Source organism: Mizuhopecten yessoensis, unplaced genomic scaffold, assembly GCF_002113885.1.
Source record: "Mizuhopecten yessoensis strain PY_sf001 unplaced genomic scaffold, ASM211388v2 scaffold8393, whole genome shotgun sequence".
Classification (NCBI taxonomy): domain Eukaryota; kingdom Metazoa; phylum Mollusca; class Bivalvia; order Pectinida; family Pectinidae; genus Mizuhopecten; species Mizuhopecten yessoensis.
The window spans coordinates 896045-923013 of record NW_018407525.1 but is presented as its reverse complement, the minus strand read 5'-3'; the positions used below and the strand labels follow the sequence as shown (position 1 = coordinate 923013).

Here is a 26969-nt window from a genome sequence, read left to right as displayed (position 1 = left end):
GGTGAAATGTTATAGCATTTAGCTTTCTTACCAAGTTTGAAGTTAATCGGTTAATAGTTACTTAAGATGTTGAGCGGACACCGAAAAGCTTGAGGGTATACCATAATCGAGATGGACGTATAAAAAGAGAAGAATCATGTCAGTACCCATCTCGATGTTCTAACTTTAACTTTTTCACACATTATCATCGGGCAATTATAGATGGGCAATCAGGTTTGTGTAACGATAAATTGGTCAGATTATTTACTGCACAAACGAGGCATCTATATAGCACATAGTGTCTGCAGCTAAGTAACGTGCACTACATATCTCATCATAACAGTATTCAATCTTCTCTATTTTCACAATTTAGTAAACTTTATTTCTATGTTGATTTAGCTTCAACGCGTCTATAATAAGGTTCACTAGCACGTATGTTACACACAGGTATTTGGATCTGTACATCGCAATGAACAAAGGTTATTCCTGTTTAAGATAAGTTATCTGTGATCATTTTCATATAATGTTTTAATGAATTATAGATGCATAAAAATAGGTTACCTATGCGGAATATTACAGTATTTATGAGACGATTTTATTTCAATGTATAAACTTATGTAATGTAAAACTTTCCTAAAGTAAAGCACTTTCTTGTTATACGGACCACGGAATAAATTGTGGGTTTTTCCCTTTTGGGCAGAAGATTTGATAGGAACGTGAATGCCTCGGGGCCTGCTTGTTGGATATATAGGTGACAGAATTTTCAAAAGTGTTATGTGTGTTTTGAGCAATATTATAGATGTAAAATGTATATAAAAAAAATCAAGTATGTTTTTTCAATACAAAATGGCGGCCCCCATATCAAAGAGTTCAAATAGTTAGAACTTTAAAAACTTTTTTCTACAGGTGTGTTAGATGACATTCTACAAAATGAGGGCAGGTGAACCAGTGAGGATAACCCCATGTAACCAGGACAGTGGTAAACGTTAACACTATCGTCTACGGAAAATCATTTGGTTCTGCGGTCCCTATAAGTATAATTAAAGGTGTAAACTAAGGAAGTACATACAATGTACATGTATAATAATATTTATTAAATCAACACAAATAGCTAAACGAAAAAGACAGTACCTGCATCATATGGCCATTTAGTAAATTGAAGACTCATCATTAGTACAAAAAGATACAAAAGTAATCAAAACATCAGTAGATATACAGGAAAAAAATGGAAAAGTGTTAAACTTTTAAAACATAAATAAATTATGTGACTACAACAAATGAGTTATTTAAAAAACTACTATACTGGTGTTTCGTATAGACCAAGCCCGAATATGGGTTACTATTTTATGACTGACACACTGTACCTTTTGCTATTTCAAGGTAATCATTCTAGATGAAAGGAATGATTGACTTACCTATGCACTGACCGTTGTCTATGTTACAAACGTTGCTACAGTTAAAAAATGTACCAGGGACTGATTACATAAACTGCCATGAAATCGACTATTGCATTCGGAAAATGTTGGTTAGTAGGTAAATAGATTGATGTCAATAAACATTCCATGTAGATAAACGGTATTATTTTGACATATGTTCATATGTTCCGATATGCTCTAAATACTATTTCTTATTTTCTAATAGTCATTAACCTGATACGAAGGGAATTTGTTCAACACAAAATACACCCTTCAAATGTATCAATTCAATTTTTTAATGATATTATGTTCAATAGCTCAGTTTGTATGAAAACGAGAGCCTTTAAATCATCAACAGAATGCAAAAGATTTATCTGGGGATAGGAAAGATAGCGGTCTAATTTAGCAATGAGGGATTGGTTGATTCCTTCCCCGAAAATGCAAGGGTAACAAACAAAACTAATATTACTGCTATTCCATAGTGCATGTTTTCAACAAAATGCTTGGTGTTAATTTCTACTTATTAGCGTCCCCAAACCTCATCCAATGATCTACATGATAATTAGGTATTAGGCAAAAATGTTGGGTAAGACAAAAGTTTAATCAGCAGTATTATTTTTTCAGGTGCTAAGGAAGCACATCAACCCATACTTTTGCATGTTTTTTCTCAACTCGTCTCCACCACGAATAGCAATCGATAATGATCACACATACTTTCTCTTGATCTAAATCTTAAGTAACGGTGAATCATAATCTTTCGGGCGTACAGCAATATATATACTCACCTTAAACTCGTCTCCACCACGAATAGCAATCGATAATGATCACACATACTCTCTCTTGATCTAAATCTTACGTAACGGGGAATCATAATCTTTCGGGCGTACATCAATATATATACAAACCTAAAACTTGTATAACTTAACAATCAAAATGTTAAAATAGTTATTTTTATAGCTTTCCTATCATGTTTATTAAAACAAAAGTGTTTTACTTCGATTTTGTAAGGTGGAATTGAGATTATCAAACTTAAATGTTGACTTTCTAATTAATCACACGAGATTCATTCGTTCATTCTGAACTGATGAAAACAAAACAAATATGAAAAATATTCTAATTTCATGTTTCACCTGATTTTTAAAGGCGCAAAAATATCCTTATGGACGGAACAAATTTCAGCAACACATCCTGAACAATTTTATCTATCATGACATTAGGCTATAATAATTTATTCACATGGACGACGGACGTACACGTACGACTGGCAACACTCCATGGCGAAAGCTAATTTGACCCAACAGACAAGGGGAACTAACAAATGGTCGATTTCCGTAACACAAGATCTGCTCGTATTTCAGCAGTGAAAATACATCTTTCAATCGATAAGCACCATAATGTAGATGAAAAGAAGGTTCCAGAAATTCCAGTCAAACAACCCCTCTTGATAACAGAGTACTGATTTACATTTCACGTTTGCAGAATTACTTACTACTGACACTTTTAATACCGAAAATTCTTATTGGAACAAAAGTTATAGCATCAACAAATTAATTTTTACCAAACTTTGAAACTGTTAAAGAATCAAATGCAATTTTAAGGTCAGAATCCAGAGTTTTTTTAAAATTATCATTCACCATGAATACAACTTACGAAAACAATGTCCTGACGTTGTGTTGCATGTGTCAGCGCTACAGCCAATAGGACATCGTATACAGGTTGGTCCGTAGAATCCATCACTACAGTCTGAAAGCATTGTCATATATAAGGCCAAATAAAAATAAAGCTGTGTTTCCTGTTTCCCGACCGACCGTATTTTTTCATACCGACTCTTGCACAATTTATCGGTTTTTACAACATTTTCAATGTAGCAGGATTTTGCTAAGGGACAGAAAGTAAGATATTTAAGCTTAGGAGGTTGAGAAAGAGTTGAATTGAGAAGTCTGAGGAAAGAGGTTGAGTAAGTGAGACCAATTTGAGAGGTCTACAGATATTGAAGAGAGTTAGAAAGTTAGAGTCTAAGTGGAAATTAGGATGTTCATAATAGTAGTTTTAGCTGTAGTTTATCTGTGTAGTTCAACAGTTTATTGTTAGAGATTAGTTCAGAGTGGAGCGATTGAGTTTACAATGGTGAAGACTTGTAGATTTTATGACTGATTAAAAAACATGAGTTGTAAATATAGTGTAAATATGAATGTACTTATTTCGTTTTTCAGTTAATTTGAACTGGTGGCAGTGGAAATTTAGAAGAAAAAGTATCAGTAATACAAAAGAGGACGTAACACCGGTGACCATCAGTTGAGATTGGATTTCTAAAAACTAGTTTCCAGCAGTAGGAAATCATTTAGAAATATAACAATGATAGCAGCACTACTGTGAATTGCGTTAGTCAATACGTATTTAAATATTTAGGCTCTTCAAATTATTATTTACTTTAATATGTCGTTTGAACCTGTTTAACACAAAAACTAGGAATGCAGGGATTTGCTTATTTGTGCCTTTATTTTACATGAATACAACATATGTATTTGGTTCCTTTCATGCTTTTTTAAATCAGAAACATATAATTTCACCAGAAATAAAAAATGAAATAAAAAAAGTAAAATAACTTGTTTTTACTGCCGAGCCGAAACAGGAAACGCACATATATTTAAATTTGGTTTTAGGTGTTATTGATGAAGACTGAAATATTTATTAGGTCTGTACAACTCAATGTAAAATATTATAAATTATTACATTAGTTAACATCAATTTGTTTGATAATCTAGGTTTCGAATATGATGTCCAATGGAACGTGTTGAGAGAAAAACAACTCTTTCGGCATATTTTAACTATCGTTTAGTGAGATAACACGGGTTAGTGATTCTGCGTGCAACTGGTACTACTAATTTAGATAACATTCAATTATTACAATCGCATACATGTTAGTCAAATCGTACTCTAAACAGCATATACATGATGTCCTAGTGAACATCGAATGAAGCTGTATTTTAATTATATATAAGGTATTTTGAAGATAACTGATTAACAAAAAATAATGCCGTTTTTGAAAAGTATTAAATGTTGCCTTTTAAAGTGATCATAAAAAGTGGCACAAAAACATTTAAGTCAACATTAAGAACAGGGAAAATTACAAAGAAATGCAAACACCTCCAACGAATGTTGATTCGCATCCCCGTTTGAAACTTGTTTTCAGGAATTTAACAGATATCTTAATTGATGGACCCTATGCTTTATTTGACCTATAAGTCATAGGTGAAAACAAAAGATAACATTAACATTTCAAGTTTACTGCGTTTATTTAAATGATGCCTTTAAACCTATGTACTTGATATACCAATCAAGGAATAATAGACAATGAAGATATATCATGTATTAATCTAGCTCGTATGAGATGCAAAGAAAGTGATGTCAGATGCCACATGAATCGTTTTATTGTAACCCACTATTTGGACGTGAAAATGATCATTTTCATAGTAGCAATGTGCATACCAACCAGTTAACTGATGCATTCGTGTTAATTCAGCAAGTGACGAAGTGATTAACTCAATTATGCTACATTCGCTTATGTAAGCTTTTAATAATCATCTGTGAACTAGAACAGTGAGCCAACAGCTAACTTATACCCCGCTACTATACCAGAACTGTAAGCTAAATGCTTACTTCGGCAAAGCATTGCAATGCAATCCATAGTCTCCCACCAGTAATCATTTCTTTATTGACTGAGCTAAGAATATAGGTCACTGACAGACTTCCTGTACACCCTCACAATGCCAAAATATACTTGCAAACCAAATCTTGTTAGTCTAGATGAACGAGTTTTGCTGAAATCGTCCTAGTAGTTAAGGAAGAGATGTCAGGACAAAGGCTTGTAACAAAGGGCCATGACTCTTTAAAAAAGATCGAAATAAAAAAAAATAAAAAAATCCTAATGCACGACATCAGGGGGCAGTTATCAAATCTGTACACTTTCTTTGAAATTAGCCCAGTAGATTAGGAAAAGTGATCAGGACAAGGAATTTTTCAACAGTGGGTCCTAACTGCATTAAAAATGGTTGGAAAAAATACTTGGTTTCGGAAAACTTCCGTTGAAATTGGCCGCATAGTCTTGGAGGGGATGTCTGAACAACTATTTCTCAACAAAGGGCCATAACTCCGTAAAAAGGAACAGATTGAACAAAGATAATACCTGGATGCACAACTTCAAGTGATAGTTATCATGTGCTAAAACTTTCATCAAAATTGGGTCCGTAGTTCTGGAGAAGATTTGCGGGAAAGCACTTTTCAACAAAGGGCAATAACTCCATTAAAAGACCCAGAATAAAAATAATAATACCTGGATGCACAACTTCAAGTAGTAGTTATCGTATCTGGAAACTTTTGTTGAAATCGATCGATAACTTTAAAAGAAATTGTCTGGACAAAACATTTCAGGATGTTTTCAACAAAGGGCCATAACTTTGAAAAAAAGGGGGGGGGGGGGGGGGGGGGCAGAATGAAAAAATATTTCCTGGATGCATAACGTCAGGTGGTAGTTATCATATTTGGTTAGTTTCGTTGAAATTTGTCAATCACTTTAGGAGTTGTCCAAACAAATTGTATCTACGGACGGACGGACGGACGGACGAACGGACGGACACGCTGATTCCAGTATTTCCCTCTAACGTCGTTGCGGGGAGTCATACATGTCATACATCTCAATCTGTTTTCCATCGTCGATGACTTACAATTCCGATTAATCAATTATGTAATTATACAATATGTACAGGAACAAAATGTTGTTATTTCACTGATATTACTGATGTAGCCGTTACTATTTATGAAATGAACTATGAGCAATATTGATAGTCCGTGAGTTTACTCATACAACATTGCAAAAGGGTCAATGCTATTCATTTTAACAAATTGTTGGCGCGTCATGCCAGCATTAATCTGTCGATTTTTCAATATCCTTGGCCCATTGGCTATTCAAACTAGATTGAGATATTGTCTGAACACATTTGATCGCTGTAATGTAGATGGAAAGTATACAATGTACGAAGATGGCTACTGTTTCTATTTCAATGTGACTCTGGTGATTATCATATCATATAGCCGATAGCGTTCTTATTGGTAACAAGGTAATATAATTTGATGGAGGGGAAGTTGGTCTAACCTATGTAATGACCGTTGACGTTGTTATAAATGGTGTATCTGCAGTTACCAGGTGATTACTGGTTATAGAAACTGCCATAGGATTAGATGTCACTTTTTGATAAAGAAAATCAAATTAAATTCTAAAACACTCATGATACATCTTTCATAATGCAACAATGCCCTGTTTTTGCACGTTATTTGTATTATTAGTAATAAATGAAAGTCGAAATGGATAACAAATGAGAAACGATTGCTGTACAACTAGATGTTGTTTTATCAACAAAAAGTTACATGTAAGTGCAATATCCCTATATGATGTCACACTGTTTCCATACAGAAGATACATATTAATTTCCCTGAGATGTACACCGGTACTCCGACCATAACTACTTGAGTTGGAAACCTGGAACAGCGAACGTGTACGGGTCTATCCAGAAGGTGGCATATACTGAGCATCTGCTATAAAGGTTACGGAATATATATTTGTCGAAACGAATTGTAAAAAACGAAATCATTATAAACCGCATTACGTGAAAATTATTCCAACTATCATAATAGTCTGAAGAAAAAACGCAAAAATGACGGTTTACATATACATGGACGTATACGTAACAACCCTCCTCCCATGGGCCTACTGTCTGTGTGTTCCCCACACCAGCAGCTATGCCTTAGGAGTAATTTAAATAACAGGCATACAGCTGGCCATGTGGTAAAGACCTGTCCATTGCTGAAGGTATACACAACTTTAGTGGCCGTTATAAAGGTTGTTGGGGAAACATGACCACCCGCTGACAGATACATTTCTTTCAATATGATAACTATATAACTGAGAATATAGGCAGTGATAATGCATTGACCATTCACCTGTGATCACATTGGATTTTGATGTGCTGTACCTGATCAAGGTCACATTCTGTGATTTCAAGGCAATTAAGTCCATGTCAATTAATCCAGTTCTGTCTATCCATCACGTACAGCTGTATACAGGTAAATCAGTTCAAGGTAAAAACCTACAGGTAAGATACTTTGGCTGTCCCTCGATCAGGAAATGACAGCCCCAGGCACAATTTCATTTCTCAACAGTGCCTTAACCAAGGTAAACTAATATTTTACTTGGAATTCCTAATTTAATAAAAAAAAAAAAAATGTCCCTTATTAGGATATTTAACTTCTCATGTAGATAATTTGTTTTAAAACTAATCTATTTTTTTTTTTAAATAATCTATCATGAGTTCTGTTATCAGCGAGCAAGGTTGAATACTAACCCTAATACGTAACAAACTTTTCATATCAGAATATTGATAATAATGATATTTTTCAGTAATCATTAAAAAAATCATTATGAAGATAACTTTATTGTCATCATGTGACTGAGTTCCTGAGTGTGTTTCATTGTTATCTATAGCAGAGACGTATATATTACAATACGTCTCTGTCTATAGTAAATTTGTTAACGGAGTGCCCTCTCTAGATCTGTGTGTGATAATTATAAAAGTGTCAAAAATCAGTCAAGCGGTCCGGGCTGGTGTACCTATGAACTTACATGGTTCAATGAGAAGATAATTGACCTTTAACGGCTGACCAATTAGTACCATTTATAGCGCCTTTAGCAAGTTACACAGTGGACAGTATATATCAGAGGCTGGGATTTACCTGGCCTAGGGTATATTTGGGAATATTATATTAACGACAACGATATTTATTAATTAATTAAAGAAAGGTTTATTAAGTTTTTTAGAGAAGAATGTGCAGAAAAGAAATAGAATATCCTCAAAAGCAAATTTGTATATATATATATACGATCATTATGATCTACAAAACTACATGCGTAAACCCATACAAAAAGAATATCTGAAAGAAATAAAACAAAATATCTTCTCATAACTTAAAATAAAAATAAAATAAAAAAGGGCGACATCAAAACATTGAATCGTCGAGTGTGTAATGTTTGTAATTAAGATGATGTTGAAGATCATGTCATTCTGATTTGCGAGCAATTGTTTTGAAAACCTATTATATTAAAAAGCCAAGCATGTTTAAATTGAAAGGATTATTGAGTGTGAAAAATACAATAGAAATAACGAACTTAGGGAAATATATAAAATTTGCAAATTCGAGAAGAACCTAATTATTATAAATAGATATGATCGCACTTGTAATTGTGTTGTGAGTGTGTGCAATGTTGTGTAATGTTATTTTGTATTTTGCACAGTTAATATCATAAATTTTGTTACTTTGTAACTAGTGAGTCGAACGACTCAAAGTAATAAAGAACTCGAACTTGAACTTGAACCAGGCGATGAGGCTACGAACATGTATGACAAAAAATGAAATATTGTAGCACTTACATGTATTGGGCACAGACAAACAAAATGTTATGTAGTTTTGCCACTCATCTATTGTGGCGTTGTCTATAAAAAGTCTGACAACGGTCAGAGACGTATACTTTAAAGCAAACATGTTCACTTGATTTTGTGTGCGGTACCATTCCCCATCACCAGTTTCGCGAAAAAAATACTTAATTATGGAGACTCCTTAACTTGAAATTTAAGGAAAATGTCATCATCTTCCCTCAACGCCATAACGTTTTAATGTGGAATTAGAGACAAGAGATTGTGAGCATCCTCATATAGATATACATGTATACATCATACATCAGACCCCTATACCCTCTGCAGTACACACCCCTCAGGGTGTGCCAGACAGTCATAGTTTCTCCAGTACCAGGATTCAGACCTACATTTTTATGATCGATAAAGAAAACCTATATTCTTATTAATACTAGAGATGCATATCATGAATGCAAAAAGTACATATATTTAGTACATATTGTTTTTCTTATTCATTATAGTTTCCTACATGCACGAGCTTGCCTTTCAAACTGAAAAAAAATATATAATAACTCCCGTATCTGTGAATGAAATTTAATTAATAGACATGGTAAAACATGTACTGTATGCATTTCAAATCTCCGATGCATGTATTTGCATGTACTAATAATTAAGCACGTTATCGGTCTCCAAATCCTACGAAAAATCTAAAAGTGTATAGAAGTATTAAAGACGATATAAAACATAGAAATAGAGGTACTGGATCCTTAAATTAATCAATCTTTTATTCGGTAAGCAGGTGGAAAAACTTCTGGCCATAACTTATTATTATCTGTGTGTCGCGTTGATCTGTTAGCGTACGTTAGGTCCTTGTGATGGATATATTACATGTACCAATATTTGAGCGACCTTTATCTTTATAAATCACGAGACATTTCTGTTTGTTTCACACTCATCCATTATGTAAACGAAATGGCAAAATTTAAAACATTCTTATGTGCCTCCTCGTAGCCTACAGTTTACTGACGTTTCTTCCTATGCATTGCGGGTCTGTTTGTTTCGTTTTAGATATTGTATATGCTTCCGCTTTTTATGTAAACCCGTTCTTGTCACCACAAACGAATCACCGTTTGTAAGCGTCATCCGTAGCACTTCCGTACCGTTTGCGTAACACTTCCGTACCGTTTGCGTAGCACTTGCGTACCATTTCCGTACCTTTTGCGTAGCACTTCCGTACCGTTTGCGTCCAAGGTGGAACAGCGAACGTGTACGGGTCTGACAAGAAGACTAGTTTGTTACTTTGATGTACATGAAAAAAATATAGGGGTCGCATAGCGGTAAAATTGACTGCATTTGGTGTCGCTATTCCGTAATCTTCAAAGGACAGGTATCAGCCTTACGAAAGGTCAGGGTTTTTTTCCAGATACCAACTAATTATCCAGCCACGTGTCTTCAATTTTGCTCAATTTTGAAAGTGAACGTAACCACTGGATTATCGAGGATGATTAAAAGTAAGTTAAAAAAATCCCGGTAATACATTCCAGCAAGATAAAATAGTTATCGGGTGGCGCAGAGAAAAGCGTCCTAGCCTTTCATTATTATGGTTTAGGTTCGATTCCCTGATCGGACGAGAACAAATATTGGGTCACCTGCCCGACCACGTGCGTTATCTCGGAATATCCCGGATTCCTTCCACAAAAACACCTTTTGCGCTTTCTTTCAGGCCAGCAACAGTGATATCAAAGGTTGCGTCATTGGTGTAAAAAGGTTTAATGGTAAGAGAGTACTGATTTCGGTTCATAATTTGCAGAACTACATGGTGTTGACCTTTTAATAACGTTAACTGGAATGCATATCAGTTTGCATTATCTTATATTTAGACATCTGCATGTACGCCCTTGTATTAACGCCATGCATTTTTACTTTTTTTCTTCTTATATATATCATTCACCATGGATACTACTTACGAAAACAATGTCCTGACGTTTTATTGCATGTGTCATTGCTACAGCCAACAGGACATGGTGTACAGAATGGTCCGTAGTATCCACCAGTACATTCTGAAAATATTGTCATATATGATATCATATAGTACAGATCTATTTCTTCATTAAATATATACATCTCAAAATGAAATATTTGTAATGACGCATGCAGCAAATATTCCGTTGATCGATAATCTATAAAATCAAATAATCAACTAGAAGGTGCTCTGAAAAGATTAAATATAGACCAGTCGACCTCAACACTTCTTTATAATATTCAGTTGATACTTTTATTAAATAGCACGGTCTTGTGATGTAATATACAACTGATGCTACAACTAGTATAACATATTTTGATCAAATTCGACAACTGAAATCGTATACATGAGTTATAATGTATGATAAACAGGATTCGATCAAAGGCAACATTTGAGGTACAACACGCTTTTGATAGGTCTTTAAAGATAACTTATCCAAAGGATAGTATATATTTTTAAAGTTATTGATTCTTTTATGTTGTCACTTGATACTCAAACGTGATCAGAAGGGTAAAAGAAAAATGTATAGGCAAATCCTTGGGCAAAAAACACATGTAAAAACAGAAAGCAGACATAGAAATTGATAATTTTCACAAATATTGATTTTGTCTTTCCGTTTGAGTTTTTGTTACAGTATTCTTTTAGTATTGAAAAAGTTTGTGACACCTGGCATTTTCACTTTTTGGCAAAAAACTGTTCGGATACAAGGCGGCTAGGTTTATCTGTATACGTGTATGTGACCGTGTCCAATAGGTCTTATCAAACTATGGTAACAAACTCTAAAATGATGATTATATAGGTTTTATTGATTAAACTAAACTATGCTAACACACTTTAAAGTCATGATTTAATCATGATTGCAGGTTAAATAGCAATTATTTTTCAAATTAACTACAACCACAACTGCTATTCTACATCGTTTGTCCACTGTACACCCATGTGTGGGTTAGCCATGGACGCCTACGTTTGTTATCGTTCCCAGATGATGCGCCCACTACCCAAACCTCGTTTTCAAACCGTGCGCACATGGTGCACATACGGCACATCGGGTAATTGTGTGCGATGCTTCCACTGTTACAACAAGTAAGTCTGAATATTGCAACTATATAACTAAAATATCTAAAAGCTTTTGTTCCTGCAAAATGATTTCTCAAACTTTTTATGCAATCTGTTCGAACATAATTAATGATAAAGATTGGAAATTATATCCAAATCATTTGTCGTCCAAAGACATAACGAGGTTACCTGTACACTGGTAATTAGGACAGCTTGTGTCATTACAGTTTACTGGACATCTGCACCATGTGCCTGAAAATCCCGTTGTGCAGCCGTCTGAAAGGTACAAGTAAAATGCATGTATCCTTTATCGATGTTGTATGTTCAAATATAATAGGTGCGCAATCAAAATTAAATCGAACTTGTTCATATTGAAATGATGTATTTGCCTATACTAACTGAAACTCAAGTACAATTAAAACTATTGTTTGCTCCCGAGGAAGCAAAATACGCTTCTCACATAAAATCAACGACCTTAAATATGTGTTTGACCAATTTCTACTGTTTGTTTTAACAAATACATTATAATGGTCATTGACTCTACTATTGAAATACAGTAAAATACATAAGTCTGTGTTCTTTTAATTTGATAATTGACTTTTGAAAATATTTGACAATGTATAACGATCAAGATACAATATATTTTTGTTCAATGAACAGCCACGGCATTCAGTCTGAAAAATACTTTATGTCCGAATTAACTAAGCTAATTTTGATGAAACTAATATAAATGTCATTTTAGTTTACACTGAATATGAATTTATTCCGACCTTGGTTATATAACACTCAGTAATATGTTATCACCTTACATGACATTTGTCGACCAATTTAAGTGCAATTACCGAGTGGAATTGTGATGTTATTCATATGTTGTATTTTTGTTCGTCACCATTGTTTCAGTGTTCATATAGAAAGGGGTGTTATCCCCAGCCACAATGACATACAGATGTTTCACTGCAATGTTTCCCAGATGAACGTGAACGTGATCTACAGTGGAACAGTTTAAACCAAAGCTGGAGTATTCACATAGATATCGTATGTATAAAAATGTGACTTTAAAGATATTGTTGTTATGCTGAAATTGTATTTACCCAAAACAACTTAAGCATTTTTAAGATATGGAAAAAAATCATTGTATTTCCACTGAAAGGTTCACTTGCAAATTGAGAGGGAATGAAAATGGAGTTGCATTAACTATAATCATATTGTCAATACAGACTTTTACATGTCATCCATTCTACAATTTCTGAAATCCAACTGTGAAATATATTTATCCGGAAACCAATTGTTTTTGTTTGGATGAATTGAAATAGAAAATGAATATATTAGTTTCAATCATCAAATATTTTATTGCAAATTTATAATGCATATTATCTACAAATAAACGATTCGTGTTTTGATATGTTCAGTATTATCATGTTTGTATGTGCAAGTAACCGAAAAGAATTAAAATATTTTCCGAAAGAAAACACTTTCATAAATATTATGAGTATATTGGTATAAAAAGATTTTAAATTGCAATGACTGAAATCATTGTTAATTATAACCTTGCGAAGCATTTTACCGACTGCTAATTATCACATCAGGCGCAGGTTGAAGCCATGTTTACGCTATTATCATGCATAAGGGAATCCACGAATTGTCATGAAAGCAGAATCCAACGAATAACGAATAATTGTTCGACTGGGTCAGAGGTAATGTTAATAATAATATACAACATTTAAAATAATATACAACATTTATATAGCGCCCTATATAATTTGTAAGATTACTCTAAAGCGCTTTACAACATATGAATTATAGTATTCGTTATAATTGTGAAACAAAAACAAAGGCTTACAATCACTTTTATACATTAGGCAAGCAGATAATCATCGCAATATGCACATTAATGAATAAATAAAGGGTAATATTTACATGACGTCTTTGCAAAAAGCCTAAAATGCAGACGTGAAGAGGTGAGATTTGATGTCCCTCTTGAATGTGGCCAGGGTATTTGACTTTTTAATAGAAGATGGTAAGCTATTACACAACGTGACCCCGAAATCCTCCCAAAGCACCAGTTCATATTGGTCACAGTACGAGATTTTGGGACACACAAAAATGATTCTGACCGCAGTGATCGTGACGGCTGATACAGGCTAACAGGCTCCTGTGGGTACTGTGGAGCTGTTCCATTCAGTGCCTTGTATGTATACACCAAAAGTTTGTACTGCGATCTGTATCGTACAGGTCACCAGTGCAATGAATATAGCACAGGTGCTTCTGAAATCTCTGCAGACGGCTAGTTAGTTTGTCAGATATACCCCAGAGCAGGGCGTTACTATAATCTAACCGAAATATAACAAGTGAATGCACCAACATCTTGCATGTATCTGCAGTTATAAACTGCCGGATACAGCCAATATTCCCGATCTGGTAGTAACAGGATTTGGCAATAGCGTGCAGTTGTTCTCCATGCTCAGTGAACTTTCAAAGCATACCCCTATGTTTTTAACAGCTGGGACAGTCTCAATAGTTCTAGCACCGACCTTGAGCTGGAGAGCCATTGTTTGCTGACACTTTGAGGAAAAGACGATTTATTCCGTCTTTGCCTGATCAAGGTACTAATATATGTCAGGCAAGCTTCCAGATTTTGTGAAATTGTATACCAACTGACCTGTGGTTTGATGTCCATGTACATTTGTGTCATCAGCATAGCAATGATAGCGAAGGCTATGGCAACGACAAATCTCTCCGATCGGTTTGGAGTACATGCAATATTTTCGTAGTCATAACACCGACCCTTGAGGAACCCCGACATCTAGTACTTTGTCATGTGAGGTGGTAGATCCGATGGGAACACACTGTCGTCGTTCACTTAGATAAGACTTTATCCAAAATAGTGCGGTATCAGTCACTCTATAAGACTACTCCAGACGTTTATAAAGTATGCCATGGTCGATGACGTCAAATGCAGCTGACATGTCCAGCATGACAAGCACCGCTCTGCACTTGTTATCCAATGCAGAAGCTATGTCATTATGCTCACGTATGAGGGCCGTCTTAGTAGAGTCTTCCATGCGGTAGGCCGATTGCAGGTTGTCATGAAGACTGTTTGCACAGAGATGAACCTCTAATCCCCGGGGCACAACCTTCTCCAAGATCTTAGACAGAAAAGGCAGATTTGATACTGAGCGGTAGTTCTTCAACTCCTCCTTGTCCATTCCAGGATTCTCCAACATTGGTCTAACATGTGCCTTCTTGAACACAATAGAACCTTTGACTCAGCCAATGATTGTTCATAAGTGAGGTAGTCAAAGGAAGCATTGCTTCAAGACATTGCTTTAATAGGTCTGTAGGCAGTGGATCAAACTCACAGGAATTCAGTTGTGAGGTCATGATGATATTGCAACTCGTCCTGGGTTGTTGGTGAGAGCTTTATCAATGGTTCCCCATCAAATTAAATGTCATCAGTCATGACAGAGATATCATATCAGCAGTAGAGTTCACTTCGGCAATATTTTTCCTGATCGAGCTGATTTTTTTCCAGAAAGTAATCACTTAACTTGTTTGTCAAGTCTTTTTTAGATTTACAGCTTGGTAGGATAATTTCACCCTTCTGAGCCATTATGTTTTTGGTGAGTCTAAAAAGTTGTCTATGATCCTTACCACATTCTTCGATTCTTTCCGAATACTACGCCTTCTTTGACTGAATGAGAAGTGAACCAACTAACCGACATTGTTTCCTATAAATCTGTTGGTGAACGTTCAATTTGGCCCTTCGTTAATGTCTCTGCTTTTCTACGGTTGTGTTTTTCTACGCAGAGATTTTCATTATACCACGGGGGATTCGGTCTCACAGTTATCACCTTAGTCTGTAGAGGTGCGTGCGTCTCTATAAGGGCATTTATAACACAATACATGTGCTTTCAACGTAATTGATAGGATCTATTACGTCACTTAGTATGCCAAACGACTTTATAATTCACTTATAAAGTAGTATATTACCAAAAGATTACCGTTATAGCAAAAGCAGAGTACTAAAATTTGATAAGAAATATTTTCATTATAAAAGGGGCCATTGGGATATGCGTAACATTATGTAAATCATCAAATTCTACAAGGCAAGTTGAAAAAATAAATTTTTCACTCCTTTTTTTGTTTATATCTTGAGTTTGATTATTAACGGAAAGGTAATAACTTTTGCTTTGGAAGAAAAATCAACAATGCTAATTTTATCCTGCTACATTGTAATAAGTAAAAACGAACGTAGGTTAGCGGCATGATATCTTTATATGCATTTCGTGTATAATATGAAAAGGCAAAGCCTTATGAGAGCGTAGCTTTTGTTGATCTCTGATATTTACTGATTCAGAAAACTACTTCCAGAATGAGATAAGATCAACTTTATTTAAACTCGGCGAGTCGAGGAATGACAATAAAACATAAGCTCTAACGAGATTAAGACCGACATAACAATAGGGGAGATCGGGGCAAGTTCGGCCAATTTTTGTTAAAGTCCGTTCTGGGAAGTATGACAGCACGTCCGTTTTTGAACATTATTTAATGTTCCCTGTCGGAAGATCGGATTGCCGAACATGAGATAAGTCCGCCATGGGATAAGTTCGGACAGGCATTCGGGTAAGTTCGGCCCCCATTGGAATCAGCCTAATAATGACGTCATAAAGCATGCAACGTCAGATTTTACCGCCAATTTTACCACTTTTTTGTCTTACATGGGCCGAACTTGTCCCGGTATCATTGGCCGAACCTGTCCGGGCTCAAATTGATATTTTACTAAATTCTTGTCGTACAGCAATATAGTAGTGAGTGCTTGACTTGGCTTTTATGTATATCATTTGAAGCTGTAAACGTGTTACATTTGACCGTAAAAAAGTAGCAATTATGTGATCAGAACGTTCGCATAACTTGAAGCGAGATCATGATTTCCTTTCTACTCTATCAAAAGTAATTTTCCTCGTCATTAAAACTAAACTGCTAAGATCCTTAAAGTTGTAAATATTAGCTCAAAAACAAAAATATCAGGGTTGGCCGAACTTGCCCCGGTCTCCGGTGTGTAGATTTTTTGTTTCATTGATTATTGGTAAAAATGTATTCACAATATAATTTTTGCATCAATGACGCCATTTTCTTCCAGTCAAAACTATTCAAGTTGATTTTTTGTTCTTTTGTGTAACGTTTATGTTGAATCAGGTTGCGCAGTGGATAGCACGCTCGTCTTCACAAAGATGGCCGGATTCAATCCCGGTCACCAGCCCGATCACGCGATAAATGCAACCGACATCAACTCCAAGATTTTCCGGTTATTTTTCATCCTTCCGGAAATAACCGATGAAGGCCGACAGAGTGTGACGTGCTTGTGACGTCATAATATGATACTCTCTGAACGGAGTTTCATGCCTACTAGTATCATAATTTATGTGATTGTTTTTTTTTTCACTCACAATTTGTATTAAATATAAAACATGAGTATTGTTTTCACTATATGAAGATGTTCATGTATTGGTTGAAACACTATTGTCTTTGCTTCAAGGATACATTTCCGGTTTCCCCACTGGTCGTCTACTTCCGGACGAAAAAACATAAGGGCTACGCTCTTATAAAGTACACGTCACCATAATTTGTATCAACAGAATGTCATACATACTGTAAAACAAAACGCAGTACTCTGAAATATTTGCTATTTTAAGAAAATGCTGTTAAAAGTAATTGGGAACGTTTCAAGCTAACAATAGATCGTGTGAAAAGGCATGATAATTAATGCACAGCATGTCATCATGATTATCGACGGCTATTTTGACAGTCAATATACATTATCATAAAAGAAAAAAACTTTGTATCACATGATATTCTGATAACGGATATATCATTTCTAAACAAAGCATATAAGTCATTTTCAAAACTGATCGGAAAATTTACAAGGAGTATTATATTTGTCAGATGAAATAACATAGCCATGTGGATAACAAATACATGTGTATTTTAATGAAAGTATTGATATGGTAAAAAGCGCGTTGCTTGTATTAAAATGATATGATAGCACTCCCACTAAAAACCTGTCATGAAATCATATAGAAGTTGAAGGACAGTAATTCTTGACGACAGAAATTAATCATAGTATCAGCAATGTGTATTCTATGTTTAAGCACCCGGATCTAGAGTTCATGCAAAATTCGACCAATGCAAAACGATGCGTGTGATATGCATGTGTGAAATAAGTAAAATACACATGTAGTAATAATGTCTCACCTACCTATACAAGCTCCCGTAAGACCCTCACATTTCTTTCCTGCGCAATTAGACGCACATGGACTGCAAATTTCACTAACTTTATAATATCCAGCAGCGCAATCGTCTGAAATTCGAGGTTAGATTTGATGTTATTAAATGACTGTACAAGGTAATCTAAAGTTCCACTTTTGAACTATTTTAAGTGTACATATATACATAAACGTACATCCATTAACGCAACAGTGTGCACAACAGGCCGGTTAGAATACTTAGTAATCATACACCTACACGAAATATTTATATTCTGTATGCTTAGACCAATTGACAAAATTGACATTAAGTTTTATATATATATTTATGGCCCCATCATTGCATATTGACACACTTAAATGACATAGCATACGGCGTTCTAGGTTCAAGTCCGCCGTGAAAATCCCTCGATGCAATTTTGTTATGCTAATTTGAATGGAACATTAAACATAATTGGCTTGATATCAAAGCTTGAATAAGGTGTGTAAAGTACATATAAAAATATACGACTTGTATAATTCTACAAATAAAATTTAAAAAATGGAACTATATTTTGTTTGTTTGCTGTTTCTTAAAACAATGGCGGAAAAGCATATCAATGTATTTTTTCTTAACAAAACACGTTTCAAAGTGTTTAGGAAATATTAAAACAATTATCGCAGCTGGATCTAAACTGTAGTATCTGTTCGAATTGTATATCGGGCTCTCTTATTGTTTTAAGATTTCATTTTTGTTGTGAATCGATACCAAACTAATGCTTACATTTTATCCAAAAATAAAATTTGTTCTTGACTGGATACTTTTCATTGAAGATTCTTTTTTGATTTTTTCACGATCAGTTACCCTTGGTCTGGCATAGTGCTATCATATATACCTACATAACATTGCCAACAATATGCCTAATGTTATTTGTTGACTTCTGAAATGTCGTTCCGTGTCTTCATTAACATGTTAAATAATCACTGTTTCTTAATTGTTTAATTAAATACTGTATTGTTTATTTATATTGTCCTTTACCAGGAATAAGTTACTTTTCTTCAACTATTTTTATCTTCGAATATGGGTTTCACATTATATTCTCATTAATTCTATTCTCGTATTATATGATTATATGATATATGATTTGAGTATTGCCATTTTTAACATGTGCATACATTTCTTTCTTAAATGTGAAGTTAGTGTATGCTATACGTTGCCGTTCGCATTTGTTAATGAAAATTGTTGAATACGTAAAAAAATAGAAATTCATGAAAATTCAATAATACTATACCTTGACTTGTTTAGCTTATTTTATAATGCTTTTTTTATGCATACAAATGCTTCTCTATTACGCTAAATCCCCCATCGTCAGATGTTATAACGGGGATATTAGCAGTCTCAGATAAACGAATCAATGTTTGATTTCCTATATAGCTTATGTTGGAAATTATATCGTTCAGGTTTTTTAACTGTTGAATTGATGTCTGTAAATGCAAAAACATTGTTGATTATATTTTCTTAATTAAAATTCTTTAGGTGTTGTTGTTTTCTATATCGGGCTTATATAATTATTATTTTTTAATCTAAAGTAGAAATTACTAGAAAAGACTGCCGAAATGATTTTTTTTATGATTTTTCTTCTGTGAGTGATAAATGTTAGGCTATTTAAAGAACATTTTTTCTTGTTTAATGCTGAAAATTCTTTAAAGAAATGATGAACTGCAAAAATCTATTTCCAATGCTTTGAAGCATGTAAAGTCTAGGCAATCAATCGTTAGAGGAAATGTTAAAACCTATTTGTTTACATAAGGGTTCAACAAACCCCCTAAAATATGCTTTAGTCACCCGTAATTTTATAACTCTAATAATTCATACATGAATTCAAAAATCCCATTTAAACATGGAATTGATGTTCATGTATATCATTTGAATAAATTGAACTGATACATTAGCTCTTTTATATTTTGGTCGCAAAAGAGATCGGTATGTTATAAGTCCAGTGAACAATTTTATGAAGACAACAGCATTACCGCCTTATTATTGACGTCGTTAACGTCAATCAGTACCATTAAGTAACTAAATGTACAGGTTCATTATATCCAAATTAGAAATATAAGTTCCCTATATTTTTGGAATATTTTAATATGATTTATCAGGGGTTGGCATTTATGCTGACTATACCATCTTTCAGTGAGTTTGTTAAATCGTAAGATTTATCAAATTACAAGACGAAGCTTAAAACTGAAATTAATAAAGAGAAGCTAACAATATTTTGTATTTAATTGTATCACAGTTTAAAAAAAAAATTCAGAAAAAATAAATGTACATAAAAAATACTGTTACATGTAAATTAAATCAGTCATGAATAATACATGTAGTGACATGCATATGTGCTAACTTTACATCTCTGATATATGCAACATTTGTTTTGTTAAATACATACATTATTTCTTTGTGTGAATGTGTTATTTTCTGTAAAATATTGCTCATCAAACCCCAATTTAAAGCTCTATTTTCTTCCCGAATAATTGAACAGAGCAATGACAACGAACACAGAAAAAAGACGTCGCATTATCATTGTGTAAATGGTGCTAAAACGAATTCTTATAAAAGGAAATGAAGAATACAATGATACTTACCCCTCCTACGACCCTGATAAGGTTGAAGGATATCACTTATTTCAAATGCATTGCGAGTATATTCGTATTTGTTGATATTCACGTTACCATGTCAGTTTTACTTACATAATTACTAAACTAAATGTCAAATGGACGGAAGGAGGCAATCCCGTAATACGATCTTATAAATAATTTGCTCTACTGTTCTCATTATTGTTCATGTGTAGGAGAAATATAGATCAAGGATACTTACCACATGTACCAGATGCATAGAAAAAATATAGATCAAGGATACTTACCACATGTAGCAGATGCATAGAAAAAATATAGATCAAGGATACTTACCACATGTACCAGATGCATTTGATAAATATAGATCGAGGATACTTACCACATGTACCAGATGCATTTGATAAATATAGATCGAGGATACTTACCACATGTACCAGATGTGTAATACGATCTTATAAATAATTTGCTCTACTGTTCTCATTATTGTTCATGTGTAGGAGAAATATAGATCAAGGATACTTACCACATGTACCAGATGTATATAAAAAATATAGATCGAGGATACTTACCACATGTACCAGATGTATAGGATAAATATAGATCGAGGATACTTACCACATGTACCAGATGCATAGAAAAAATATAGATCGAGGATACTTACCACGTGTACCAGATGCATAGGATAAATATAGATCGAGGATACTTACCACATGTACCAGATGTATATAAAAAATATAGATCGAGGATACTTACCACATGTACCAGATGCATAGAAAAAATATAGATCGAGGATACTTACCATAATTACTAAACTAAATGTCAAATGGACGGAAGGAGGCAATCCCGTAATACGATCTTATAAATATTTTGCTCTACTGTTCTCATTATTGTTCATGTGTAGGAGAAATATAGATCAAGGATACTTACCACATGTACCAGATGCATTTGATAAATATAGATCGAGGATACTTACCACATGAAGGAGGCAATCCCGTAATACGATCTTATAAATAATTCGCTCTACTGTTCTCATTATTGTTCATGTGTAGGAGAAATATAGATCAAGGATACTTACCACATGTACCAGATGCATTTGATAAATATAGATCGAGGATACTTACCACATGTACCAGATGCATAGAAAAAATATAGATCGAGGATACTTACAACATGTACCAGATGCATAGGATAAATATAGATCGAGGATACTTACCACATGCACCAGATGTATAGAAAAAATATAGATCGAGGATACTTACCACATGTAGCAGATGTATAGAAAAAATATAGATCGAGGATACTTACCACATGTACCAGATGTATATAAAAAATATAGATCGAGGATACTTACCACATGTACCAGATGCATAGAAAAAATATAGATCGAGGATACTTACAACATGTACCAGATGCATAGGATAAATATAGATCGAGGATACTTACCACATGTAGCAGATGTATAGAAAAAATATAGATCGAGGATAATTACCATAATTACTAAACTAAATGTCAAATGGACGGAAGGAGGCAATCCCGTAATACGATCTTATAAATAATTCGCTCTACTGTTCTCATTATTGTTCATGTGTAGGAGAAATATAGATCAAGGATACTTACCACATGTACCAGATGAATAGAAAAAATATAGATCAAGGATACTTACCACATGTACCAGATGTATAGGATAAATATAGATCGAGGATACTTACCACATGTACCAGATGCATAGAAAAAATATAGATCGAGGATACTTACCACATGTACCAGATGTGTAATACGATCTTATAAATAATTTGCTCTTCTGTTCTCATTATTGTTCATGTGTAGGAAAAATATAGATCAAGGATACTTACCACATGTACCAGATGCATTTGATAAATATAGATCGAGGATACTTACCACCTGTACCAGATGTATAGAAAAAATATAGATCGAGGATACTTACCACATGAAGGAGGCAATCCCGTAATACGATCTTATAAATAATTTGCTCTTCTGTTCTCATTATTGTTCATGTGTAGGAAAAATATAGATCAAGGATACTTACCACATGTACCAGATGCATAGGATAAATATAGATCAAGAATACGTACCACATGTACCAGATGTTGCGTCACACATGTTACCGAGGCAGTTTAAGCAGTCGTTATTGCAATTTCCATTTCCGTACTTCCCAACTTGGCAACCTGCAGAAGAAATGTGATGTCTATGCACCCAATTTGGCAAATACATTCTAGTAATGCAAATGTACTATGCGTTAATATTGAGAATAAGATATCACTATAACGGTGAATTTATAAGTGGTACATATTATTATACTTAATTTTATCGATTTTGAGTTTTAATAACTGTTTTGTTGACGCATTTTCTTTTTTTTCTTTTTAGTGGTAAATATATTATGGGCCAATAATTTGTTGCAAAGATGTAACACATCCGCAATACCCAAAAGGTTCAAAGGATCTGAACTTGTACCAATATTGAAGATCTGGTCATTATCACAGTTTATAAAGCAAATCTGACACGTGAAGGCTCATGTTAATTGCTTTGTCAGCACAAGTGTGTCTTATATTTAAGCTTCATTTTAGACGGAGAACATCTCGAAAAATTGCGCTTATCGTTTTTGTAATTCTGGAACTTTTCCATGAATAGGGTGGCCTTACACTACGCATAACAGAAAGTTGACTGATTGTCTGTCATTCGAACCCAATAATTGATAATGAATGCCGTTTAGGGTACACTTGTAAATATAAATTTGATTTAAATTCCATATAATTCAAGCTGATAAATCTGTATATCCTTTATAATGGGATATTCAATTAAACACCCAAGAAAAACGACCCATACATATGTAGCTCTTGGTGTTTCTATATTAGATTTCCGGACGCGAAGCTCATAATTTTTAAATCAATACTGTTTATATGCAAATAGTTACACTTTGACATCATGGAATAATTCAAATCTTGTGCTAAAACTGATCTAATTACCATCGCAGTAAATATTGTTAATCATTTGTTAGTTAAACACTTGACAATATTCAAACGAACAAAGTTGTGCTGCCATCTCAGTGTAGTAATGGACCAGGAAATATTATTACCGGGATGAGACCGGGGCAAATGGGCACAGAAGTACACTCTCTTTTAAACGCGGGAGAATGTTTACTTTCAAAGGAAATATTCACGCAATCAATTTATTTTTAAATGTTTTCATAAAAGTGCCGGCGCGTATTGAGAAGTTTAAACAAATCATTAAAGCTAAATGACGACTGATTTATTTCTTCTGCCACTTTATTCAGGACCATGCAGCATATGTACATGTATACTTGCTTTCCCTTTTACACCTTTTCCATACGCAGTAAGTCATTTTCATACGCTTCTTCAACTTAGTACATCATGCAAATTTTGTCAGATATGGACGGTGTATGCATAATACGTTTTTCAATTACAGGGCGATGTAAGCATATAAAATTTGTGAATTAACCTTTTTTGATGATACAACTTTGTTAATGCAATTATCTATTTCCTTGTAATGGGATATCGACTTTTATATTATAAGAAAAAGACATGTTCATGTTTGTTTTAGTGAAATAACCGGTCCCATCCCGTTACAAAATATTGCATTGTCCCTAATCTCTGGAATTTGTAGGAATAAAAGTATTTAAGTCTCTTTGTCAAAAAAAGAAAACATATAGTCCCTGGCGGCATATATGGACAAAACATTGTTACACGGCTATGCATTTTACGTCTTTGCATGACAAAGCAAATATGATTTAGTATTTCGTTACATTTTTTATTACTTTATTGCATAAATGTAGCAAACGGATTAGGCACAAGTTATATCATTATTACAAAGGCCCTCTCCACAATAAATTTTACATAAATTGAGAAATAGCATAATTTGATCACAATGAATATCATTTTTTCATAGAATAAATGACATAATACAACAGATATAAATATAATGAGTTAATGTCATAGCACATTAACTAAACCTTTGGCTGGATTTAATGTACTTTTGCACATTTCTAAAAATTATAGTGTTTACTTCTACCGACAGATTTTCATTTCCTATGAGCAATAAATTTATATCAATGACAACATCCAGATTTAAATCATCAAAATTTGAAAGAAGAGTACGTCTTTGTATATTATAACGAGGAAATATCAAAAAGAGGTGGTAGGCATTCTCACAAGTGTTTCCACAAATACATTCAGAGTTCTCAGTAAGATTTACTCTAAAAAGGTCATAATTTGACGGACTACAATTGTACCTCAACTTTGTATGCAATATATTAAATTTTCTTTCTCCAAAACTGTAGAAGGATGGTGCTTTTTGATTAACTGGATGTTAAATAGGAGATTTAATAGTAAAAAGCGAAGGAGAAGATCTTGTTTCCACGTCTAACCCGTTCCAAGAAAGTAATGTTGATGGTAAAAAAGAAGAGCGTGTACAAGAAAGTCTATGATTTGGAACGATAAAACCATCTCTGTTTCTAAGTGGATAGGGATTGTTGAAAGCAACCGTAGGTGGTAAGAGATCGTTAAGAAAATATGGAGTAATACTGTTTTTCATCTTAAATAACAACTGCAGTTTTCTCTTTTTTCCTCGGTCTGATAACTTCTCCAACCCTGTTTCAATGTATAAAGCAGAATTGTTTACATATGACGGAAGACCAGTAATGATACGTAATGCTTCTCTTTGAGCCTTTTCAGGTAATTCTGATTCGTTAAGAGTGCATCCATCCCACAGTTCACAGGCGTACTCAAATACCGGTAAAATAAAAGTGGTATACATTTTCAACAAAGTGTTCCTATTAAGAATATATTTTAACTCCCTGAGTACATTTATCTTTTTCATTACAGAATCATAAACATAATTGACAAGATCAGACCATTTCCCACTTAAATTGAAAACAACACCCAAGGATTTATGTGTTTCAGTAAAATTTAAAATTTCACCACCAAAGATAAGATCAAGTTGGCCATTTAGATTTACAGAATTAGTTATAAACAAAATCTCTGTTTTACCAGGGTTAAAATTTACTAGCAACTGCTTTGCCCAGGAATCGAGCGATAATAAATCTTAATTTAACTCAGTTTCAATATCAACACAAAGTGTGGAGGATTTAAAAATAGTGGTATGGTCAGCAAAAAGACGAGATGCAGAACGTAAAACTTCAGCAATATCATTTATATATATTAAAAAAAGAAAGGGCCAAAAATGGAAACCTCCAGCTTTGATAAAACCAATGGACGAACGTGAATCAGCAATGAAAACTCTCTGGTTTCTATGACAGAGATAATCTTTAAACCATCCCAAAAGGTTTCCTGTAATTCCATAAGATTTCAATTTTGCCAATAGCCCGTAGTGCCAAACCCTATCAAACGCTTTTGATATGTCACAGGATATTAAACATGTATGTTCTTTTTTATCAAGTGCCATGCAAATATTGTGATATATTTCAATTCATTGATAAACAGTAGAATGGTCTGGCATAAAGCCAGACTGATGTTCATAGAAGAGAGAATTCATTATAAAATAATTATGAACATGTTAAAAAATAACCTTCTCAAATACCTACAGAATATAATAATGATATCGGTCAGACATTTTCGTTACATACGTATATGATCCGATTTTAGTCCTTCTTCCTCAAGAACTATCATCTCAGACAGTCATTTTGATATTATTACATATTTCATGTGAATAAAACTTGCTTCTTTTTATGACATTAAAAATCATACCAACTTAATAGACCCGGAAATATTATAACATAATGTTCGGCGGTACTGCAAACCACGGATTCGATTAGACCTTGGTATAACATGACAACAATTATCTCTCGTAGAGCCCTATCACAAAATCAAACTAGAAATATGTCAGAATGACATGAAAGTCACCCCATCATTCTGTATGATTATTTTTAGATAAATCATTGACCAAGCTACAACGGATATATTTCCACCTGTCAATCAAAATGGTAAACAATAATATATAGTAAATACATACACGCAGTTCAGGTAGCCATGCCAACACATAGAATTAATAAGAAAGCATGTCGCATATATAACGTAAGCGTTGACTGACACCTCGAATACGGGGAGATCTGCGAGCTCACACGGTCCCCTGGCATGGTCAGAACAGGTAATTGGAATATAACGAT

At 34.0% G+C, this 26969-nt stretch overlaps 1 protein-coding gene across 3 annotated transcripts in view; it reads right to left on the bottom strand.

Moving 5' to 3' along the window:
- LOC110455877 (receptor-type tyrosine-protein phosphatase epsilon-like) overlaps nucleotides 1–26969 on the bottom strand; it is a 58588-nt gene that overhangs the window by 16834 nt on the left and 14785 nt on the right. For 2 of the 3 annotated variants that reach the window (XM_021506290.1, XM_021506287.1), the window contains exons 4-8: nucleotides 22903–22995; nucleotides 18193–18294; nucleotides 12126–12212; nucleotides 10825–10917; nucleotides 3045–3137 (exon numbers count right to left, since the gene is read on the bottom strand). In XM_021506290.1, the coding sequence (XP_021361965.1) occupies nucleotides 3045–3137; nucleotides 10825–10917; nucleotides 12126–12212; nucleotides 18193–18294; nucleotides 22903–22995 (468 nt within the window). The remainder of the gene's footprint in view (nucleotides 1–3044; nucleotides 3138–10824; nucleotides 10918–12125; nucleotides 12213–18192; nucleotides 18295–22902; nucleotides 22996–26969) is intronic. The other variant, XM_021506288.1, reaches the window with a different exon arrangement.